The following is a 21,200-nucleotide window of genomic DNA, read 5'->3' as shown; positions in this document are numbered from 1 at the left end:
AAAGTTATCCAGATATCTAGACTGCTCCAGGTCAGTGACTCCCCATCTCACCCCAGGGATCAGGATGACAGCTTTGTAGCAGTGACAGCTCCCCTCCTCCAGTGGTCCAGCAGCAGAGGGATGCAGGCTGTCATCCTCATCCTTCCTAGTGAAGCAGAACTGCCCCAGGTCAGTGTCTTCCCATCTAAGCCCAAGGATCAGGACAACAGCTTTGCAGCAGTGCCAGGTCCACTGCCCCCCCCCCCCCTCCAGTGGTCCAGAAGCATAATGATACAGGCTGTCATCCTCATCCTTCCCAGTCTCTGACACTACAACTGCCTAGAGTCAGTGACTACCCATCTCACCCCAGGGATAAGGATGACAGCCTTGCAGCATTCACCTTTAAAACCAGATCAGAAGTAACAGCTCCCCTACTCCAGTGGTCCAGCAGCAGAGGAATGCAGACTGTCATCCTCATCCTTCAAGTCATCCAGACATCAAGCCTGCTCCAGGTCAGTGACTACCCATCTCACATCAGGGATCAGGATGACAGCTTTGAAGCATTCACTTTTAAACCAGATCAGCAGAGCAATGCAGGCTGTCATTCTCATCCTTCAAGTCATCCAGACATTAGTACTACTCCAGGTCAGTGACTCCCCATCACCCCCCAAGGATCAGGATGACAGCCTGACAGCATTCTCCTTTAAAACCAGATCAGTAGTGACAGCTCCCTTTCCAGTGGTCCAGCAGCAGAGGGGTGCAGGCTGTCATCCTCATCCTTCCCAGTCAGGACTGCTCCATGTCGGTGTCCCCACCCCGGGATAAGGATGACCCCCCCCCCCCCCTCCTCCAGTGGTCCAGGCCGGGTATCCTCCTCTCCTCTTCTCCTGCATCCCTCCGGTGGCCCCGCCCCCTCATCCTCCCATTGGCCGGCGCACAGTGACTCCTCTTCTGTTACTAAGGCTCCTCCATCCTCCCGTGTGTAGTACAGGGAAGGAGGGAGGGAGGGATGTAATGTGACCCCTCCCCCTCCCCGATCATTGTCCCGGGGATGGGCCCCTCACCTGGCCGCCCGCCCGCCGCTCTTCTCTCCCGGACTCGGATGTGTTCAGGATAGCGGCCCCCCCCTCACCCCGTCCTCCACCCCCTCCCCCCACACACACAGGCGCCCCCTACTGGCAGGGGGGGGCCGTGCCTTCCTCGCTCTGGGTGTGCCGCCATGAAGCCCATGTAGGTGCCGCCCGCAGAGCTCCGTGATGGCCGGGACTGTCCCCCGGAGAGGACGAGGTGATGTGCTGCGGCTGTGTCTCCGGACCTGTGTTCTGCACTTCCTGGTGGGCTCCGTGTTCGGGGAGGAGAGGACCTTCATTGTGGAGGTAGGTCATGGCGTGGACACCCACCCCCCCACCCCATATATATATATATATATATATATATATATATATATATATGTATATATATATACACCACCCCCCCCCCCCAATACTGGACCGGATGGATGTACCTTGTCTCCTAGGCCTCCCTACCCCCCCCCCCCAGTACAGGCCCATTGGATGGGCTCAGCATTTCTTCTACATGGGGGGCAAAAATGCTGCGACCCCCCCCCCCTCAAAATCCCCGCCCCAACACCTGCCCGCTCCGCCCCACCGCCGCTCCTCGCAGGCGTGACCTGGAGCCACCTTTCCACCAATCATATCACCAATTCCATCCCCAAGATTTCTATCATTTCCTGCATGGCATCGGATCATTACTGAACTCCAAAGAGCCAAAACACCCATCGACCAATCGCATGTTAGCTTTTCTTTAATTAGGGCACTATGAATGAGAAATGGTTGTCGATTGGTTGCTGGGAGTTACCGCATTTCACCTATCGCTTTTCAATCGAGTTACATAAACACACGTTAGCGGCGTGTTATGTGTGCCGATCAGAATATCTATATCTATATCTGCGTTATTAGCATTTCTAATATTACTATTTATAGTATTCATTTTTCTAATATTATTATTTATATTAGTATTTATCTTTCTAATTTTAGCATTTGTAATATTGGCATTTATATTACTATTTATAGTATTTATTTTTCTAATATTATTATTTATATTAGTATTTATAATATTTATCTTTCTAATCTTAGCATTTACAATATTGGTATTTATATTACTATTTATAGTATTAATTTTTCTAATATTATTATTTATATTAGTATTTATCTTTCTAATCTTAGTATTTATAATATTGGTATTTATAGTATTAATTTTTCTAATATTATTATTTATATTAGTATTTATCCTTCTAATTTTAGCATTTGTAATATTGGTATTTATATTACTATTTATAGTATTAATTTTTCTAATATTATTATTCATATTAATATTTATAATATTTATCTTTCTAATCCTATAATTTATAATATTGGCATTTATATTACTATTTATAGTATTTATTTTTCTAATATTATTATTTATATTAGTATTTATAATATTTATCTTTCTAATCCTATCATTTATAATATTGGTATTTATATTACTATTTATAGTATTCATTTTTCTAATATTATTATTCATATTAGTATTTAGAATATTTATCTTTCTAATCTTAGCATTTATAATATTGGTATTTAAATTACTATTTATAGTATTTATTTTTCTAATATTATTATTTATATTAGTATTTAGAATATTTATCTTTCTAATCTTAGCATTTATAATATTAGTATTTATATTACTATTTATAGTATTAATTTTTCTAATATTATTATTTATATTAGTATTTAGAATATTTATCTTTATATTAGCATTTCTAATATTAGTGTTTTTATATTATTATTTATAGTATTCATTTTTTCTAATATTTATATAAGTATTTATAATATTTATCATTCTAATATTAGTATTTAATAATATTTTTTATCGTATTCAGTTTTTTAATATTATTATTATTTATAGTATTTTTTATAGTATTCATTTTTCTAATATTATTATTTATATTAGTATTTATAATATTTACCTTTCTAATATTAGCATTTATAATATTAGTATTTATATTATTATTTATAGTATTAATTTTTCTAATATTATTATTTATCTTAGTATTTCTAATATTTATCTTTCTAATATTAGTATCTATAATAATAGTGTTCATATTATTAGTAATCATAATATTTTTTATACTAGTAAATACAGTATTGGTGTTCATCAAATGAATATTTAAAGCACTATTTATAGTTTTAGTATTTATAATATTAGTATTTATAATATTAGTGTTCATATAATTATTATTCATAATATGGGTATTTTCAATATTAATATTCATAATACTGATTATTATATTCTTATTTCTAGTATTAGTATTTATAGTATTAGTGTTCATATAATTATTATTCATAGTATTGGTATTTTTAATATTAATATTCACAATACTGGCCATTTTATTGATATTTCTAGTATTAGTGTTTATAATATTAATATTTATGGTATTAGTGCTTATATTATTAGTATCCATAATTTTGATATATATATAATAATAATATTTTTTTACTAATAAATATAGTATTGGAAGTCTCCAGATGAATATTTATAGTGCTATTTATAGTATTAGTATTTCTAATATTACTATTTATAGTATTAGTGTTCATCTGCTTTGTATTCATAGTATGGGTATTTTATTTTTTATTTTTTGGTGCCCCGCATGAGGAGTATGGGTATTTTTAATATTAATATATATGATGTTGGTAATTAATCTTATATATAATATAATTATTATTCATAGTTTTGATATTTTTAATATTTATACTAGTAATTATAGTATTGGAATTAATCAGAATAATATTTACAGTATTAGTATTTATAATATTAGTATGTATAATATTAATATTTCTAGAATCAGTATTCATAGTATTTAAAGGGAACGTATGAAGCTGGACATACACTATACAATCAGATTGTGCAATCTCTGTACAAGGTCCCGTAGAGTTACCAAAACTACATAATAGAAGGACAAACCTAAGAAATTCATTCAATGTTTATGCAATCGGACAGGCCCATGCTCTACATAGTTGATGGTAGATCTAAAAGAGATTGTGCAATCAGAATCAGATTGTACAGTGTATGGTAGAAATACCAATGCTGCTGCTGACATGTTTTGTGTTAAAGCTGCAGGCTTTGCTGTCTAAAGACCAGGAATCTGCATCTGTGAAGATGGAAATCTGCAATGGCAGCTTCCATTTTTGTGTGTTCAGGTTCCCTTTAAATGCAGATTCCTTGTATTAGGTAATGCTGAATTTCCATGTCTTATCAGTGGGTGGAGTCAGGTAGTTCTGGTGTAAAAAATACACATAAATGATCATTCACACTTCCATTGTTATAATTACTATATCTAATACTAATACTTCTAATTACTAATAACTTGACTTAGCCCCAGATATAGGGAAATAATACCTAATATAACAGCAATAATAGTATTACTAATGTTATTCTACTATAATATTTTTTTATTATCAACAACAACAATAATATTATGATAATAATATAATAAAAAATAACATTTTATGTATTAATCATTGCAAACCACAAACAAAAAAATAAATAAAACATATTTGTAATTAATTTATTGATCCATTATACATTTTTTTAGTTTGTGTTTTTTGCATCAATTAATAAATAAAATAATATCGTTATTTTTTAACAAATATTATTATTATGATTAGTATGAATTTTAGGATTATTATTAATACTAATAACATTAAGGGCCGGTTCACACTGCGGGCGACTGCGATCCGACTTCAGGTCGGTCTAGGTCGCCCCAAGTCGCCTCGAGGTCGCGCTGCATTAAAACCAATGATAGTCAATGGAGCTGTCTTAATATACGCTACTGCAGTAGCTCCGACTTTTAAAAAAGGTTCCTGTACTACTTGGAAACGACTTCTAGGCGACTTGTACCCATTCATGGCAATGTAAGTCGCCTCTCCTGTTCATCTGTAGGCTACTTGCAAGCTACTTGACAGGAAGTCACCCAGCCCCCACTGCAGGCAGCCCCTCCTTTCCATACACATTAGTTTCGTTTTCCCCCTTATCTTCAACTCACACAGACCATCTTCAACTCACAAAGACCAAGAGCTCAGTCCTGCAAAATGTCTGCAATGAACAGGAGAGAACCAGTGGACAATGAGTCCCTCATACGTCTTGTGAGGGAGAGAAGATGTCTGTACGCAAAGACAGACAAAGCGTACCAGCTAATCCAAAAGAGAGAGAGTGCCTGGCTGGAAATCTGCAGACTCTCTTTCGAAGACTGGGATGTCTTGTCACAGGCCGACCGCTCTGCAAAAAGTAAGTTTATATTTCTTTTCTCCTTCACTATGCATGATTCTTGTAGTTCAATTTAGGTCTTGTAGGTCTTCTTTTGCACAGGGAATCGGTGCATAAATGCCCCCTTTCACAACAGTCCTTGGTTCCTCTCCCTAGATCCCCCTGCCATCAAAAATATCACACCAGAGCAACAAAAGCTCCAATTACATGAACATTAGATGAATTGACTGTTCTAATAGTGTCTGAACTGTATTCCCCACGTTTTTGCTTCAAAAAAGCATTGTTTCAATACCAAATTGATGTGCCACGTGACGTGCCACGGCTGCCACGTGACCTGCCACGGCTGCCACGGGACGTGCCACGGGACCTTCCACGGGTGCCACGGGACGTGCCACGGGACCTGCCACGGGTGCCACGTGACGTGCCACGGGTGCCACGGAACGTGCCACGGGTGACACGTGACGTGCCACGGGTGCCACGGGACCTGCCACGGGTGACACGGGACCTGCCACGGGTGCCACGTGACGTGCCACGGGTGCCACGTGACGTGCCACGGGTGCCACGGGACCTGCCACGGGTGCCACGTGACGTGCCACGGGTGCCACGGGACCTGCCACGGGTGCCACGTGACGTGCCACGGGTGCCACGGGACCTGCCACGGGTGCCACGGGACCTGCCACGGGTGCCACGTGACGTGCCACGGGTGCCACGTGACGTGCCACGGGTGCCACGGGACCTGCCACGGGTGCCACGGGACCTGCCACGGGTGCCACGTGACGTGCCACGGGTGCCACGTGACGTGCCACGGGTGCCACGGGACGTGCCACGGGTGCCACGGGACCTGCCACGGGTGCCACGGGACCTGCCACGGGTGCCACGGGACCTGCCACGGGTGCCACGTGACGTGCCACGGGTGCCACGTGACGTGCCACGGGTGCCACGGGACCTGCCACGGGTGCCACGGGACCTGCCACGGGTGCCACGGGACCTGCCACGGGTGCCACGTGACGTGCCACGGGTGCCACGGAACGTGCCACGGGTGACACGTGACGTGCCACGGGTGCCACGGAACGTGCCACGGGTGACACGTGACCTGCCACGGGTGCCACGGAACGTGCCACGGGTGACACGTGACGTGCCACGGGTGCCACGGGACCTGCCACGGGTGCCACGGGACCTGCCACGGGTGCCACGTGACGTGCCACGGGTGCCACGGAACGTGCCACGGGTGACACGTGACGTGCCACGGGTGCCACGGAACGTGCCACGGGTGACACGTGACCTGCCACGGGTGCCACGGAACGTGCCACGGGTGACACGTGACGTGCCACGGGTGCCACGGGACGTGCCACGGGTGCCACGTGACGTGCCACGGGTGCCACGGGACCTGCCACGGGTGCCACGGGACCTGCCACATGTAACATTTTACATGGCGCTCATTACAGGTCACATGGCACTTGGGGTTCATAATGGTGCCTATTAACTCTAGGGCAAGATTACGGAGCAACATTGGGAAGTCTATCACTGATGAGTAGCACTATGATAATTTTATTAGAATAATGATTGAACAATATAACCACATCAAAAGTAATTCCAACCTAATTTTAACATATTAAATTTATTGAACATATAATAACAAATAACAAAAAACATATCAGACAACTTTAATTACAAAACAATAATCCATATCAGCACATGTTAACAACCGTACTCAAAAATTCCCAAAAAGATACTTGATATGAAATCAAAACATTTGTGTAAAAATATTTATGAATTTGATTATGAAATGGCGTCCATCTGCCACGGCAATTCACCATCCGGTGAATTGAAATAGGATGTAAATTGATCGCGCACTGTGGCACCATCAGTGGATCCCCTTGTAGCACTGATGCGTGCACTTTCCATGTCGTGTTGTAGAGAATCCTCAAAACAATATCCGTCCCTGACTCTGACAAAATTGTGCAGCACGCATGCTGCTTTTACAGCAGTTATAGCATTTTCAATGTTTAAGCTTATTGTAGTATGTAGAAAGCGCCATTTATTGGCTAGAATTCCAAAACTACATTCAACCACCCTTCTTGCCCTTGTTAACCGGTAGTTGAAAATCCTTTTAGGAGTGGACAGGTTCCTACTAGAGTAAGGCCTCATCATGTGTTCACCCAATGCAAAGGCCTCATCCGCAACAAACACATAGGGTAGCGCAGGTTCAGATGTGCCAGGAAGGGGGCAATTTTCAGGAATACCAAGTAGATTCTCCCGTAGTCTTTCACCAAAGGATGAATTTCCAAAAATCCTTGCATCACAGCTACCTCCATAGGATCCAATGTCTACATATGTGAAACAGTAGTTGGAATCTGTAACGGCGAGCAGTACAAAGGAGCAATATTTTTTATAGTTAAAGTACATACTCCCGCTACCCACAGGCTTTTGTACACGTATATGCTTCCCATCGATAGCTCCAATGCAATTGGGAAAATTGCACCTACTCCAAAATTTATTTGCTATATCACGCCATGTTTCAGGTGTCGGCCTCTTCATCACCATGGTGTTAAGCACGTCCCATAAAACTTTGCAGGTGTCTCGGATGATATAGCTGATAGTCGACTTGCCAGCCATGAACTCATAATGTAGACTTACAATTGAATGACCTGTTGCAAGGTATCTGAAAAACAAAAGAATTGATTATGTTCCTGTTTATGTTTTGCAGTGACCATCTTACAAACCAGGTGGAAGGGGCTCCGCGATTGCTACAATCGCTACTTAAAAAAAATATTAAACCAACGAAGTGGTTCCGGGGGGAAAAGAGTAGCACCCTATATCCATGCGGAGGAGATGGAATTCCTGAGGCCGTTCATGGATCTTAGAGCGTAAGATAATATCTTTCATATTAGGACAGTGATACTATACAGTTGGATAAGGTTATAATAATTGTATTCTATCTTTCATGCAGAACACAATCCAGTATGCCGCACCTGGAACAGCCAGGTACATCGGCCCAAGGTGCTGCGGCGGCCACTGCTCCCAGCGGAGAGGAAGGGGCACCTTCTCCGTCCTTAATACAGAGTCCTGGCCTAAACTCTATTGAAACAGTTGAGGATTCCCAGGCGGCCAATCTCAGCATGGCTGAGGTCGAGGAACCTGAGGGCAGACAGGAACCAGACCGTCCCGCTCTCCATGGAAGGTCGGGAAGACCGATTAGACTGCAGAACAACTTGGAACGTTTTGCGTCACTGATGGAGCGGATGAATAGCAAGTTGAGTGAAATGGAGAGTGCGGAAAACGGATTTGGTATTATGGTGGCAGCAATGCTCAAAAAAATCCCGCAGGAGCGCCAGGCATATGTTATGAAAAACATTATAGATATGCTTGAGGCAAATATAGCCCACCAGCCTGCCACCAGTGCCCCCTCTCCAGCGTTTGCCCCACCACCACCCCCATCTGTACCTTTCCCTAACTATTACAATCCCCCGCCACCCAGAACCCACCCCTACTATTCCCCACGTTATAGGCCATATTGCGATGAGTATGGCAACAACACACAAAGCCCAAATCCCCCCATGCCCTATCCATTTCCTACCCCTGCAATGGCCACACGTGAAAGTGTCCAACCCACACCTTCCCCCATTCCTTCCACTGAAGGTGACAATTTTGGTCCATCGTACCACAATTTATAGTTTTTCTAATGTCTTGATTTTTCGTAGAATAAGCGCTAATGTTATTTCTTTAAAAGTTACTGTTTGTTGATGCTTTTTTCAAAAATTTTGTTCATATTAAAAAAAGTTTATGTTTTGCTAATGTGTGGTATGTTTGAGTATATTACATTTAATTACATGCTATGTTTTTTTAGGTCAAAAATAATTACCTAGGTGGCTGCAGCATTGGAGCAAAGCTTCATCTGCTGATCCTTCACACAAAAAATTATAATCAAACATCAATGGGTCTCTTCTATCCCCTCCAAGATGTGAGAGCTGCTGACACTCAGCAGCTATCCTGCTCTGCTCCTCCACGCTAATTGTAGCGCTGAGCTGTGAGGATGCAAAGTGTATTGCGCACCAGAAAGACAGTTTACCTTAATGTAATAATTAGTCTTTCAATGGCTGAGATACTCTTCCTGTATGTTGTGTTCTGTCGCTCAAGATGGATGTCAACCAGACCAAGCAATTCATCAAAACAAACCAAAAAAATTTTGTTAATCATCTATGTTAGAAAATAATAAATATAAACCACTGGTATCTACACACACACACACACACACACACACACACATTATCGCATCAACAATATGCCAAATATAAATCAACCTATTGAAGGGATTTAGCTAGGGTGAGGTGACGTAGCAAGTCATGTGTTAAGTAGACAATACACAAAGTGTGGAATGTGTGACACCTGTGACAGGTAATGTCGAAGGGGAAAACTACTCTATTTTACTCTTGAAAAATGCTTTAGCAACATGACTTTAAGGCCACATATTTGTGAACAATTACTGCTAGCAAACACACTACTTCTGGTTTGTCATGTCCCATCTGTGCCAAGTCATGTGACACCCGTGGCACGTCCCGTGGCACGTCCCGTGGCACCCGTGGCACGTCCCGTGGCACCCGTGCCACCCGTGGCACGTCCCGTGGCACCCGTGGCACTTCCCGTGTCACCCGTGGCACGTCCCGTGGCACATCCCGTGGCACCCGTGGCACTTCCCGTGTCACCCGTGGCACGTCCCGTGGCACATCCCGTGGCACCCGTGGCACCAGTGGCACTTCCCGTGTCACCCGTGGCACGTCCCGTGGCACCCGTGGCACGTCCCGTGGCACCAGTGGCACTTCCCGTGTCACCCGTGGCACGTCCCGTGGCACCCGTGGCACGTCCCGTGGCACCAGTGGCACGTCCCGTGGCACCAGTGGCACGTGCCGTGGCACGTCCCGTGGCACCAGTGGCACTTCCCGTGTCACCCGTGGCACGTCCCGTGGCACCCGTGGCACGTCCCGTGGCACCAGTGGCACGTGCCTTGGCACGTCCCGTGGCACCCGTGGCACTTCCCGTGTCACCCGTGGCACGTCCCGTGGCACCAGTGGCACGTGCCGTGGCACGTCCCGTGGCACCCGTGGCACCAGTGGCACTTCCCGTGTCACCCGTGGCACGTCCCGTGGCACCCGTGGCACGTCCCGTGGCACCAGTGGCACGTGCCGTGGCACGTCCCGTGGCACCCGTGGCACCAGTGGCACTTCCCGTGTCACCCGTGGCACGTCCCGTGGCACCCGTGGCACGTCCCGTGGCACCAGTGGCACGTCCCGTGGCACGTCCCGTGGCACCCGTGGCACCAGTGGCACTTCCCGTGTCACCCGTGGCACGTCCCGTGGCACATCCCGTGGCACCAGTGGCACCAGTGGCACTTCCCGTGTCACCCGTGGCACGTCCCGTGGCACCCGTGGCACGTCCCGTGGCACCAGTGGCACGTCCCGTGGCACCAGTGGCACGTGCCGTGGCACGTCCCGTGGCACCCGTGGCACGTCCCGTGTCACCCGTGGCACTTCCCGGGTCACCCGTGGCACGTCCCGTGTCACCCGTGGCAGGTCCCGGGTCACCCGTGGCAGGTCCCGTGGCACCCGTGCCACTTCCCGTGGCACCCGTGGCAGGTCTCGTGGCACGTCTTGTGCCAAGCGCGGCACATTGCGTGGCATGTGACATGGCACATGTGGCAAGGGACGTGGCAGATCGACAATCCACAACTTGTGGCAAGTGACGTGGAAAGTGGACACTGACATACAGCATATGTACTTGCCTTGTGATCGACATCCGTGTATACTTGAAAAACTTGTCATCAAACCTACGCAAGTTCTCATACATAGCCCAGAACTGCCCTCTGTTATGTCGATTGGCAATGATTGGATGGATCCAGTAGCGACGTCTTCTTCCCATCCTCCTCCTCCGCTTCATTTCTTCTTCTTCCTCTTCCATCAGTACTGCCAAACCAGCTGTTAGGACAGCTGACATAAGGTAACGCACAGAGAGCATTTTGGACACAGAAAGACTGTCAAAAACAGGAACAAGGAAGAAGACAGGAACAGGAATGATGTCACAAGGGGTGAAAGCTCACTTGTACAGTTCCCTGTCCTGGAGGCGACTTGTAAGTCGCCCCAGGTCGCGCTGTTAAGTCGGATACAAGTCGGATCCGACTTGGCTTCCCAAGTAGTGTCGCCTCGTGTCGCCCCCTGTGTGAACCGGCCCTAATACTGTTACTAGTACTACTAATAAACACAATAATCATATTTTCACTACTGCTACTATTATTAATATTATTACTACTACTAATAATACTATTAATAGCAATACTACTACTTCTAATATTATATTAATACTACTACATTATATTTTTTTAAATATTATTATTATTATACAGGATTTATATAGCGCCAACAGTTTGTGCAGCACTTTACAACATGAGGGCAGACATTACAGTTACAATACAATTCAATTCAGGAGGGATCAGAGGGCCCTGCTCGTTAGAGCTTACATTCTAGAATACCACTACTACTACGATTACTACTAGTATTATATTGGTAATACTACATTATATTTTTTTAAATATTATAATTACGATTATTATTATGAATGTTATGATTAATAATACTAATAATAGTAATACTACTACTACTATTATTATATTAGTACTACTACATTATATTTTTTTAAATATTATTATTATGATTAATAATAATACTAATAATATTAATACTACTATTACTACTACTACTAATAACAATAATAATACTAATAATATTAATACTACTACTACTACTAATAATATTATTATTAAATAATTATTAAATAATAATAATCGTAATACAATTACTACTACTACTACTAATAATAATACAAATAATAATAGTATTTTTACTACTACTATTAATATTATTATTATTATTAATAATAAATAATAATAATAATACAACTACTACTATTACTACTACTAATAATAATGCAAATAATAATAATATGTTTACTACTACTAGTAACATTATTATTAAATAATAATAATAGTAATACAACTACTACTACTACTAATAATAATAAAAATATTTTTACTACTACTATTAATATTATTATTATTAAATAATAGTAATACAACTACTACTACTAATAATAAAAAGAATAATAATTTTTACTACGACTATTCATATTATTATTATTAAATAATAATAGTATAACAACTACTAATAATAAAAACAATAATAATATTTTTGCTATTAATATTATTAATAAATAATAATAATAATAATAGTAATACAACTACTACTACTACTACTACTAATTGTATTATTATTATTACAATATTACTATTATTGATATATTACTGGTCTATATTGCTATACTATTTTTCTTATATTTACTCTAGGACAGGAGTCTCCCAACTTCTTTAGGTGCTAATTTACTGTCCTTCAGGCTTTGGGGGGGGGACACCGGAATGTGGCCAGTGGGAAGTAGAAAATGCCCCGGCGTCATGGATGGTGTCAGTAGGGGGAATGGTGCCCTATCATTGGTGTCAGTTGGTGGAATACTGCCCCAAGGGCCAGATAAGGGCAAGCAGAGGGCTGAATCCGGCCCCTGGGCCACAGTTTGCAGTCCACTGCTCTTGGACATCTAAATGATATTGCTGATATAGTAATAATGTATGAAGGATTGTCATTTTTTTATTTTGTTTTGTTTTTGGTTGGACCCAATATTATTTGCATGCACAGGGGCGGGTCCAAGTTTTACGTTTGTTTTTTTTTAATATTTTATTTGATATATTTTTATATTGTAAATGATATGATGTTATTTATTTAATATATAAAAATAGTCATGTATATTATTAATATACTGTAATATTGTTATTAGTAAGGTAGAGCTGAAATTCTTTTATTGTGTTATGATTGTGGAAATTCCTTTATTTGGGTTTGTGAAGGATGTAGATGCGGGGTGATATGATTTTATTATAGGTAAATGTTTTTCACCCCGTACCGCCCCGAGTAGAAGGTGTTTGTCTTGTACCTCCATGTGTGGGATGTAAATAAGATGAGGAGACGTGACGTATTCTTTGGGGTGAGACGCTGAGCCCCGTGACAATGGGAGCCGCCTGGAGCCGCACAGCTGACGCTCCTCCGACGTGTGCCATACAAATCTGCACCGAGCTACGAAAAAAAAAAAAAAGAATGTGATGATGATGGCATGGCCTGCCCCGGGCGCCAGGATGAATTGCGTACACCGGATCCTACGTGATGGAACGTTGGTGTGTTTTTGTGGCTCGGGAACCCGGAAACAGGCTGTACGTGGTGCTGGATTGGTAAAACGGGTTGTTGGGAAGGATCAGGATTTTTTTTTTCCGGGGGGAACGGTGACAAATATTCCTGGAAGCCGGATCTTTGACAGATTGTAAAGGAAGAAAATAAAAAATAAAAGTGCACTCCGGACCTACAGGATGGGGAGAGGGCTTAACCAGAAATAGATATTTCATCAACAGACGATGTATAAATAGATGGGAGCAGGAGCAGGGAAGGAGGAGGAGATGTGATTGGCTGAGAGCTCCAATTGTCACGCATCAGCATCATTTGTTGCTAGACAAGCTCTCGGCGTCGGGGAGAATGTGCTATAACAAGTCGTTGTTGTTGAGCAAAATAAATGATCGTTCAGTCACGTTGTTTGTAATCCCCCCCCCCCCTCCGGCACAGCACGCCAGGTTCATATTAAAGCGCAACTCCGGTAAATGCTCACTCTGATTTCACTGCAGGACATTGGTGTGTGCACCCCAGAGCACAAACACACAGGCCTGTATATCAGCAGAGCAGTGCATGGCGTCAGTACAGCAAAGATTGATGTCAGTAGAGCAGTGGGCTGTGTCAGTTATTTTTTTAAATGTTTAAATTTATGTTTACAATATTATTTTTTAATACATTTTTACAATATTAATTGTTAATTCATTTTTACAATATTATTTTTTTATTAATTTTTACAATATTATTTTTTAATTATTTTCCACAATATTATTTTTTAATTCCTTTTTATAATATCATTTTTAAATTCATTTTTACAATAATATTTTAAAAATAATTTTTACAATATTATTTTTAAATTCATTTTTACAATATTAATTGTTAATTCATTTTTACAATATTATTTATTTATTCATTTTTACAATATTATTTTTTAATTATTTTCCACAATATTATTTTTTAATTCCTTTTTACAGTATTATTTTTTAATACATTTTTATAATATTATTTTTTAAATCATTTTTACAATATTTTTTTAATTCATTTTTACAATAATATTTAAAAAATATTTTTTACAATATTTTTTTAATTCATTTTTACAATATTATTTTTAAATACATTTTTACAATATTATTTTTTAATTCATTTTTACAATTTAATATTTAAATTTTTACAATAATATTTGTAAAATAATTTTTACAATATCATTTGTAAATTCATTTTTACGATATTATTTTTAATTCATTTTTACAATATTATATTTTAATTCATTTTTACAATATTATTTTTAAATACATTTTTACAACATTATTTTTTAATTCATTTTTACAATATTATATTTTAATTCATTTTTACAATAATATTTTAAAAATCATTTTTACAATAATTTTTTTCTATTTTTACAATATTATATTTACATTTTTACAATCATATTTTAAAAATCATTTTTACAATATTATTTTTAAATTCATTTTTACAATATTATTTATTAATACATTTTTACAATATTATATTTTAATAGATTTTTACAATAATATTTTAAAAATCATTTTTACAATATTATTTTTAAATTCATTTTTAGAATGTTATTGTTTCATTAATTTTTATAATATTATTTTTTAATTCATTTTTACAATATTATTTTTTAATTTTTTTCACAATATTATTATTTAATTCATTTTTAAAATATTATTTTTTAATTCGTATTCACAATATTATTTTTTAATTCGTTTTCACAATATTATTTTTTAATTCGTTTTTAGAATATTATTTTTTAATTCTGTTTACAATATTATTTTATAATTCATTTTTTTAATTATTTTTTAGGAGCCCCGTTATGGGGCTTTGGTGAAATAATAAGGGTCTAGGGATCCCTTCGCTGGAACTAAGGGGCCAAGCTCAACCCCTGAAAAACAACCCCACACCATAACCCCCCCCCCCCCTCCACCAAATGGTTTGACCCAGTGAACAAAGGAAGGTCCAACTTTGTGGGAACAATTTGGGGATGGCCCCTTCCTGTTCCAACATGACTGCGCACCAGTGCACAGAGCAAGGTCTATAAAGACATGGATGAGCAAGTTTGGGGTGGAGGAACCTGACTGGCCTGTACAGAATCCTGACCTCAACTCCATAGAACACTTTTGGGATGAATTAGAGTGGAGACTACGAGCCAGGCCTTCTCATCCAACATCAGTGCCTGACCCCACTAATGCTCTTCTGGAAGAATGGTCTAACGTTCCCATAGACACACTCCTAAACCTTGTGGACGGCCTTCCCAGAGGAGTTGAAGCTGTTATAGCTACAAAGGGTGGGCCAACTCAATACTGAACCCTACAGACTAAGACTGGGATGCCATTAAAGTTCATGTGCGTGAAGGCAGGCGTCCCAATACTTGTGACAATACAGTGTATAGACAAGCTCTTCTGGGTGCTGCACTAATACTCTGGTAATACTTTACAATCTTTAACCACTTCCTGCCCGGCCTATAGCAGAATGACGGCCAGGAAGAGGTTCAGTTATCCAGACTGGGAGTCATATGACGTCTAGCAGGATAACAAGCCAGCGAGTGGTGCAGGGGGGGGGGGGGCGCAGTGCGGTGATCGGTGGAGTGCCAGTCTGACACACCGCAACTCCGATCTAGGTATAGAGCCTCCGACGGAGGCTCTTTACCACATGATCAGCCGTGTCCAATCACAGCTGATCACAGCACTGTGTATCAGCTTTTCCTCTGTCATGTCTGACAGATCCGAGGAGAGGAGAGCCGATTTGCTGACAGGGGGGGTCTGCACTGATTAATTATCAGTGCAGCCCCCCGAGGATGACCACCCTGCCCACCAGTGATGCCCATAAATGATGCCAGTCATTGCCCATCATAAATGCCTGCCAGTGCCTCCTCATCAGTGATGCCAGTGCCATCTATTAGTGTCCATCAGTGCCGCCTATCAGTGCCGCCTATCAATGCCCATCAGTATAGCCTATTAGTGCCCATCAGTGCACCCCCATCAGTACAGTTTATCAGTGCCCATTAGTGCCACCCATAAATACCCATCAGTGCAGCCTTTCAGTGCCAATCAGTGCCACCTATGAGTGCTCATCAGTGCTGCCTATCAATGGCCATCAGTGTTGCATACAGTGCCACTTATCAGTGGCCATCAGTGCCACCTCATCAGTGCCACCTTATTTCTGCCCCCTCAGTGCCACCTTATCAGTGTCCATTAGTACCACCTGTTAGTGCCCATCAGTGTGGCATACCAGTGCCACCTATCAGTGCCCATCAGTGCTGCATGTTAGTGCCCATTAGTGCCACCTCATTGCTGCCCCCTCATCAGTGCCACTTTTGAGTGCTCATCAGTGCTGCCTATCAATGGCCATCAGTATTGCATACAGTGCCGCCTATCAGTGCCACCTCACCAGTGCCACCTCATTGCTGCCCCCTTATTAATGCTGCCTTATCAGTGCCCATCAGTGCTGCCTATCAATGCTCATCAGTGTTGCATACCGGTGCCACCTATCAGTGCTGCCTATCAGTGCCCATCAGTGCCACCTCATTGCTGCCCCCTCATCAGTGCCCATCAGTAAAGGTGAAAACTTACTTATTTACACATTTTTATAACAGAAACAAAGAAAACCTTTTTTGTTTTCCAAATTTTCGGTCTTTTTTATTTGTTTAGCAAAGATTAAAACCGGCAGAGGTGATCAAATCCCACCAAAAGAAATCTCTATTTGTGGGGACAAAATGATAAAAATCTGTTTGGGTACAGTGTAGCATGACCGCGCCATTGTCATTTAAAATGTGACAGCACTGAAAGCTGAAAATTTGCCTGGGCAGGAGGGGGGTAAGTGCCCGGCATTGAGGTGGTTAAAGAATACATTTTAGCTATAAGTGAAACATATAAATACAATCCTGTAATGTTATTATATAGTCATAGTATGGGGGGGGGGGGGGGGGGAGGGGCTATTCATATAAAATATCACAATGGAGGGCAGATAGTGGGCAGCCTCTGCTTGGGGGGTATCATGATGGTGCAGAATGAGACACAACAGTATCGTGTTTGCAGACACAATGGGAGGACTGGGGGATGACTGGAGTCTGATAGCATCAGATTTATTATACGATGACCTCACTATCTTATTGTGAGCACTTAACCCATATATGTTCTACTTAACCTGTATAAATGTATATATTTAACCACTTCTATACCGGACCTGTTCTGCCAGTCCTTTATAGTATTTTTATATTTTTACATTTTTCTTTAAAACATTTTTTTGATCATTTTTTTCCTATTAAAGCGGTAGTAAACCCGCACATTTATTTTTTTTTTTTAAACCTGCAAAGCAAAAGGCATAATGAGCTAGTATGCACCGCATACTAGCTCATTATGAAATACTTACCTTAGAACGAGGCCCCGACATCTGGCACGATCCACGCCGAGCGAGCTGACATGCTCCCTCGGCGTTTCTTCCGGGTATCGCGGCTCCGGCGCTGTGAGTGGCCGGAGCCGCGATATCGTCACTCCCGCGCATACTTACCTTAGAACGAGGCCCCGACATCTGGCACGATCCACGCCGAGCGAGCTGACATGCTCCCTCGGCGTTTCTTCCGGGTATCGCGGCTCCGGTGCTGTGAGTGGCCGGAGCCGCGATATCGTCACTCCCGCGCATTCGCGCGGGAGATTTCAGTCCGGCCGCTCGGCTGCTGCCGGATTTTGACGGCGAGAAACCCCTTGTGCGCATACCGAGGGGAATATCTCCTAAACCGTACAGGTTTAGGAGATATTTTTTTTACCTACAGGTAAGCCTTATTATAGGCTTTCCTGTAGGTAAAAGTTAAAAATGTGGGTATACAACCACTTTAATGTAAACATCCCTTGTAATAGAAATAGGACATGACAGGTCCTCCTTACAGAGAGATCTGGAGTCTATAAGTCCCATATCTCTCCTCTAGAGGAAAACAAATATAAATAATATTTATTTAATATTTATTTTAAATAATATTAATATAAAAAAAAAGCATAGGTCCCAACTGTTCCTGATTTGGAGGAACTATCCCTGATTTGGAGCAATGTCCCTCTGTCCCTCATTCCCTCTTAAACGTCACGTCAAGTGTTTACATATGCCGACGCCGGAAGTGACGTCATGTGACGTCATGACTTTGCTTTTGGTCATAGAGATGGCAGTGGTAACATCTGGTCTTCGGCCAGCTCTATGGTCAAAACGCTGCCAGATTCATTCTCCAGCTCCCCCCATCGCACGGGTGAGCCAGGAGAGGCAACAGAGGGCGGTGGGAAGGGAGGGGGCGTAGCCAGTGCGATTTTGAATGGGCTCTTATTGCACCACACTGTTCTTGTGAGATTCACATGCGTTTCATAGTGTGAACCAAGCCTTAGGCAGGCCATACACGGATCGCACCTTGGCTCGGCGCTGCACCACCCCCCTGCCCCCGCTTCCTCCTCACTGGCTTTGAATGTCTCTGTCCAATGAGAAGAGGGAGACAGGAGAGCGGCTGCTCTCGTGCACATTGCTGGATCGAGATCGGGCTCCGGTAAGTATTTAGGGGGGTAGCTGTATGCAGAAGGTTTTTATACCTTATTCATACCTCCCAACATTTTGAGATGGGACACGCCCCCTGCCACACCCCCTTAAAGGAGAAATCCCCCCCCCCCCCAAAAAAAAAGGTTAATTAAAGTATTGGCTTTTAAAATTTACAAATGCAGCAATTTAGAATTTGGATGAAAGTTTTAGCGCTGGAAAACACTTTTTGAAATATTAAAAGTGCATTTTATATACAACTCTATAGATCAGACCAAAATGACTGACAGAGGGACATTGCTCCAAATCAGGGACAGTCCCAGAATGCATTAAGCCAGCCATAGATGGTTTGAATCTCCTGCTGAAGCGGGTGAGAATCGAACATGTATGGGCAGGCTGAATGTACAAAGTCGATAGATTAATCGATCAACTTGGCTACAACCAGCCTGCCAAATTTTACTTGCAATTATTGCTGGTATAGCCACTAGCAATAATCACTTTCTACTCCTAGCGGGAACGGCTTCCACCACCGGGAGAAGACAATGGCCTGGCACGAGGGATTCCTGCATCAGCACTGTGTTGATGGGGGGAACTGAGCGAATTTTTTTGCAGGAAAGAAGTTTGCACCGTCTATGGCCGGCCTTAGGGCCCTTTTACACTGCTCTGTATCACAGGCTGTACTTCAGGTGTGATTTGCACAAACCAATCAATATACGCTTTTTTGTTTTGTTTTTTACCAAAAATATGTAGCAGAATGCATATTGGGCTAAATAGATAAAGAAATTTGATTTTTTTTTTTACATTTTTTTTATTGGATGTGTTTTTTAGCAGAAAGTAAATTTAAGAAGGCCTAGTTGTGAGCTAGGCCTGTTTGTTTTGATCTGGGGGCAGGGGAGTGGTTTAGTGTAGCAATAGGTGCCTGACATGTGCCTCAGCTCTTGGGCGCTTCCTCTGTTTCCAGGGAGAAGGTTCTGGAAAAGGGGCAGGGCAGAGAGCTGGAGTGACATGTGGTGCTTGTGGGAGCTCTGACCAATCCCCAACTAGGATTGGCAGGGGGCAGGCCTCCTATATATACCCAAGGTCAGCCTGCTGTGTGAAGAGTTGTCGGGTGGATGAACTGAATGATGGAGTGTTATGCCCTGTACACACCGTCGGACATTCCGACCACAAAATCCATCGGCTTTTTCTCCGACGGATTTTGGCCAAAACTTGTGTTGCATACACACGGTCAGACAAAGTTGTCGGAAAATCCGATCATTCGGAACGAGGTGACGTACAACACGTACGTCGGGACTATAAATGGGCCAGTAGCCAATAGCTTTCGTCTCTTAGTTTATTCTGAGCATGCGTGACACTTTGTCCGTCGGAATTGTCTACATGCGATCGGAATTTATGCGATCGGATTTTGTTGTCGGAAAATTTTAGATCCTGCTCTCAAACTTTGTGCGTCGGAAAATCAGACAGAAAAGTCCACACACGATTGGTTTTTCCGACAACAAGATCCGATCAGACTTTTTCTGACCGTGTGTACAGGGCATTAGACAGTCGTGGTCCATCAATGCCCATCAATGCAGCCTTATCAGTGCCCATCTGCAACCTTGTCCATCGTTGTACCCTTGTCAGTGTCATTTGCAGCTTTTTTTTTTTTAAATAGCACCACCGAGATATAGAGCCAGATGTCTTGTGTATCTCGGCGGCGCTCAGTAGTTTTCGCCTGCTCTCGGCTGTTCTTGGCGGTTTTCGGCTGCCGAGAATGGCCGAAGGAGACCGAAAGCCACCGACAAGGGACGAAGGCGGCTGAAAGCCACCCAGAGGCTCAAAACGTTAGAGGATCAGCGTAAAGCACGCACCGGCGATTTTCCCCTGATTTTAATGGGAAAAAAGTGAGTGTTATACACTGATAAATATAGTATGTCCCATCATTGGTGTTAGTGGAAGGAATAGTGAGAAGGAAGTGTCACCAGCACACCAGGATCTCCAAAATTGGGTCCAAAATGTTAATCACATAGTATCAAAAAAATAAATAGAAGTTTCTTGTGATTAAAATTTTTGCCCCAACCTTGGAGATCCTGGTGTGCTGGTTCCAGCCGTTGGTCATTTCAGCACCCAATTTAAGATACAGTCGTTGCAGGTACATGTGCATTG

At 42.1% G+C, this 21,200-nt stretch overlaps 1 protein-coding gene and 1 long non-coding RNA gene across 2 annotated transcripts in view; one reads left to right on the top strand and one right to left on the bottom strand.

Annotated features, from left to right (window-relative positions):
- The first annotated feature begins 997 nt into the window (after positions 1-997).
- MMP24 (matrix metallopeptidase 24) overlaps positions 998-21,200 on the top strand; it is a 160,605-nt gene continuing 140,402 nt past the window's right edge. Inside the window, exon 1 of the mRNA XM_077458962.1 lies at positions 998-1,355. Within this exon, the coding sequence (XP_077315088.1) occupies positions 1,236-1,355 (120 nt within the window). The 5' untranslated portion in view covers positions 998-1,235. The remainder of the gene's footprint in view (positions 1,356-21,200) is intronic.
- LOC143935250 (uncharacterized) lies at positions 6,883-9,449 on the bottom strand. Its single transcript, XR_013263482.1, has 2 exons — positions 9,353-9,449; positions 6,883-7,945 (listed from the first exon to the last, which is right to left on the bottom strand). It is a non-coding gene; the product is annotated as an uncharacterized LOC143935250 (long non-coding RNA).

This window comes from Lithobates pipiens, unplaced genomic scaffold (assembly GCF_037356315.1).
Source record: "Lithobates pipiens isolate NorthernLeopardFrog02 unplaced genomic scaffold, aLitPip1_a1.2 Scaffold_28, whole genome shotgun sequence".
Taxonomy (NCBI): Eukaryota; Metazoa; Chordata; class Amphibia; order Anura; family Ranidae; genus Lithobates; species Lithobates pipiens.
The sequence above is the reverse complement of the archived record's forward strand: the minus strand, read 5'-3'. Positions and strand labels throughout refer to the sequence as shown.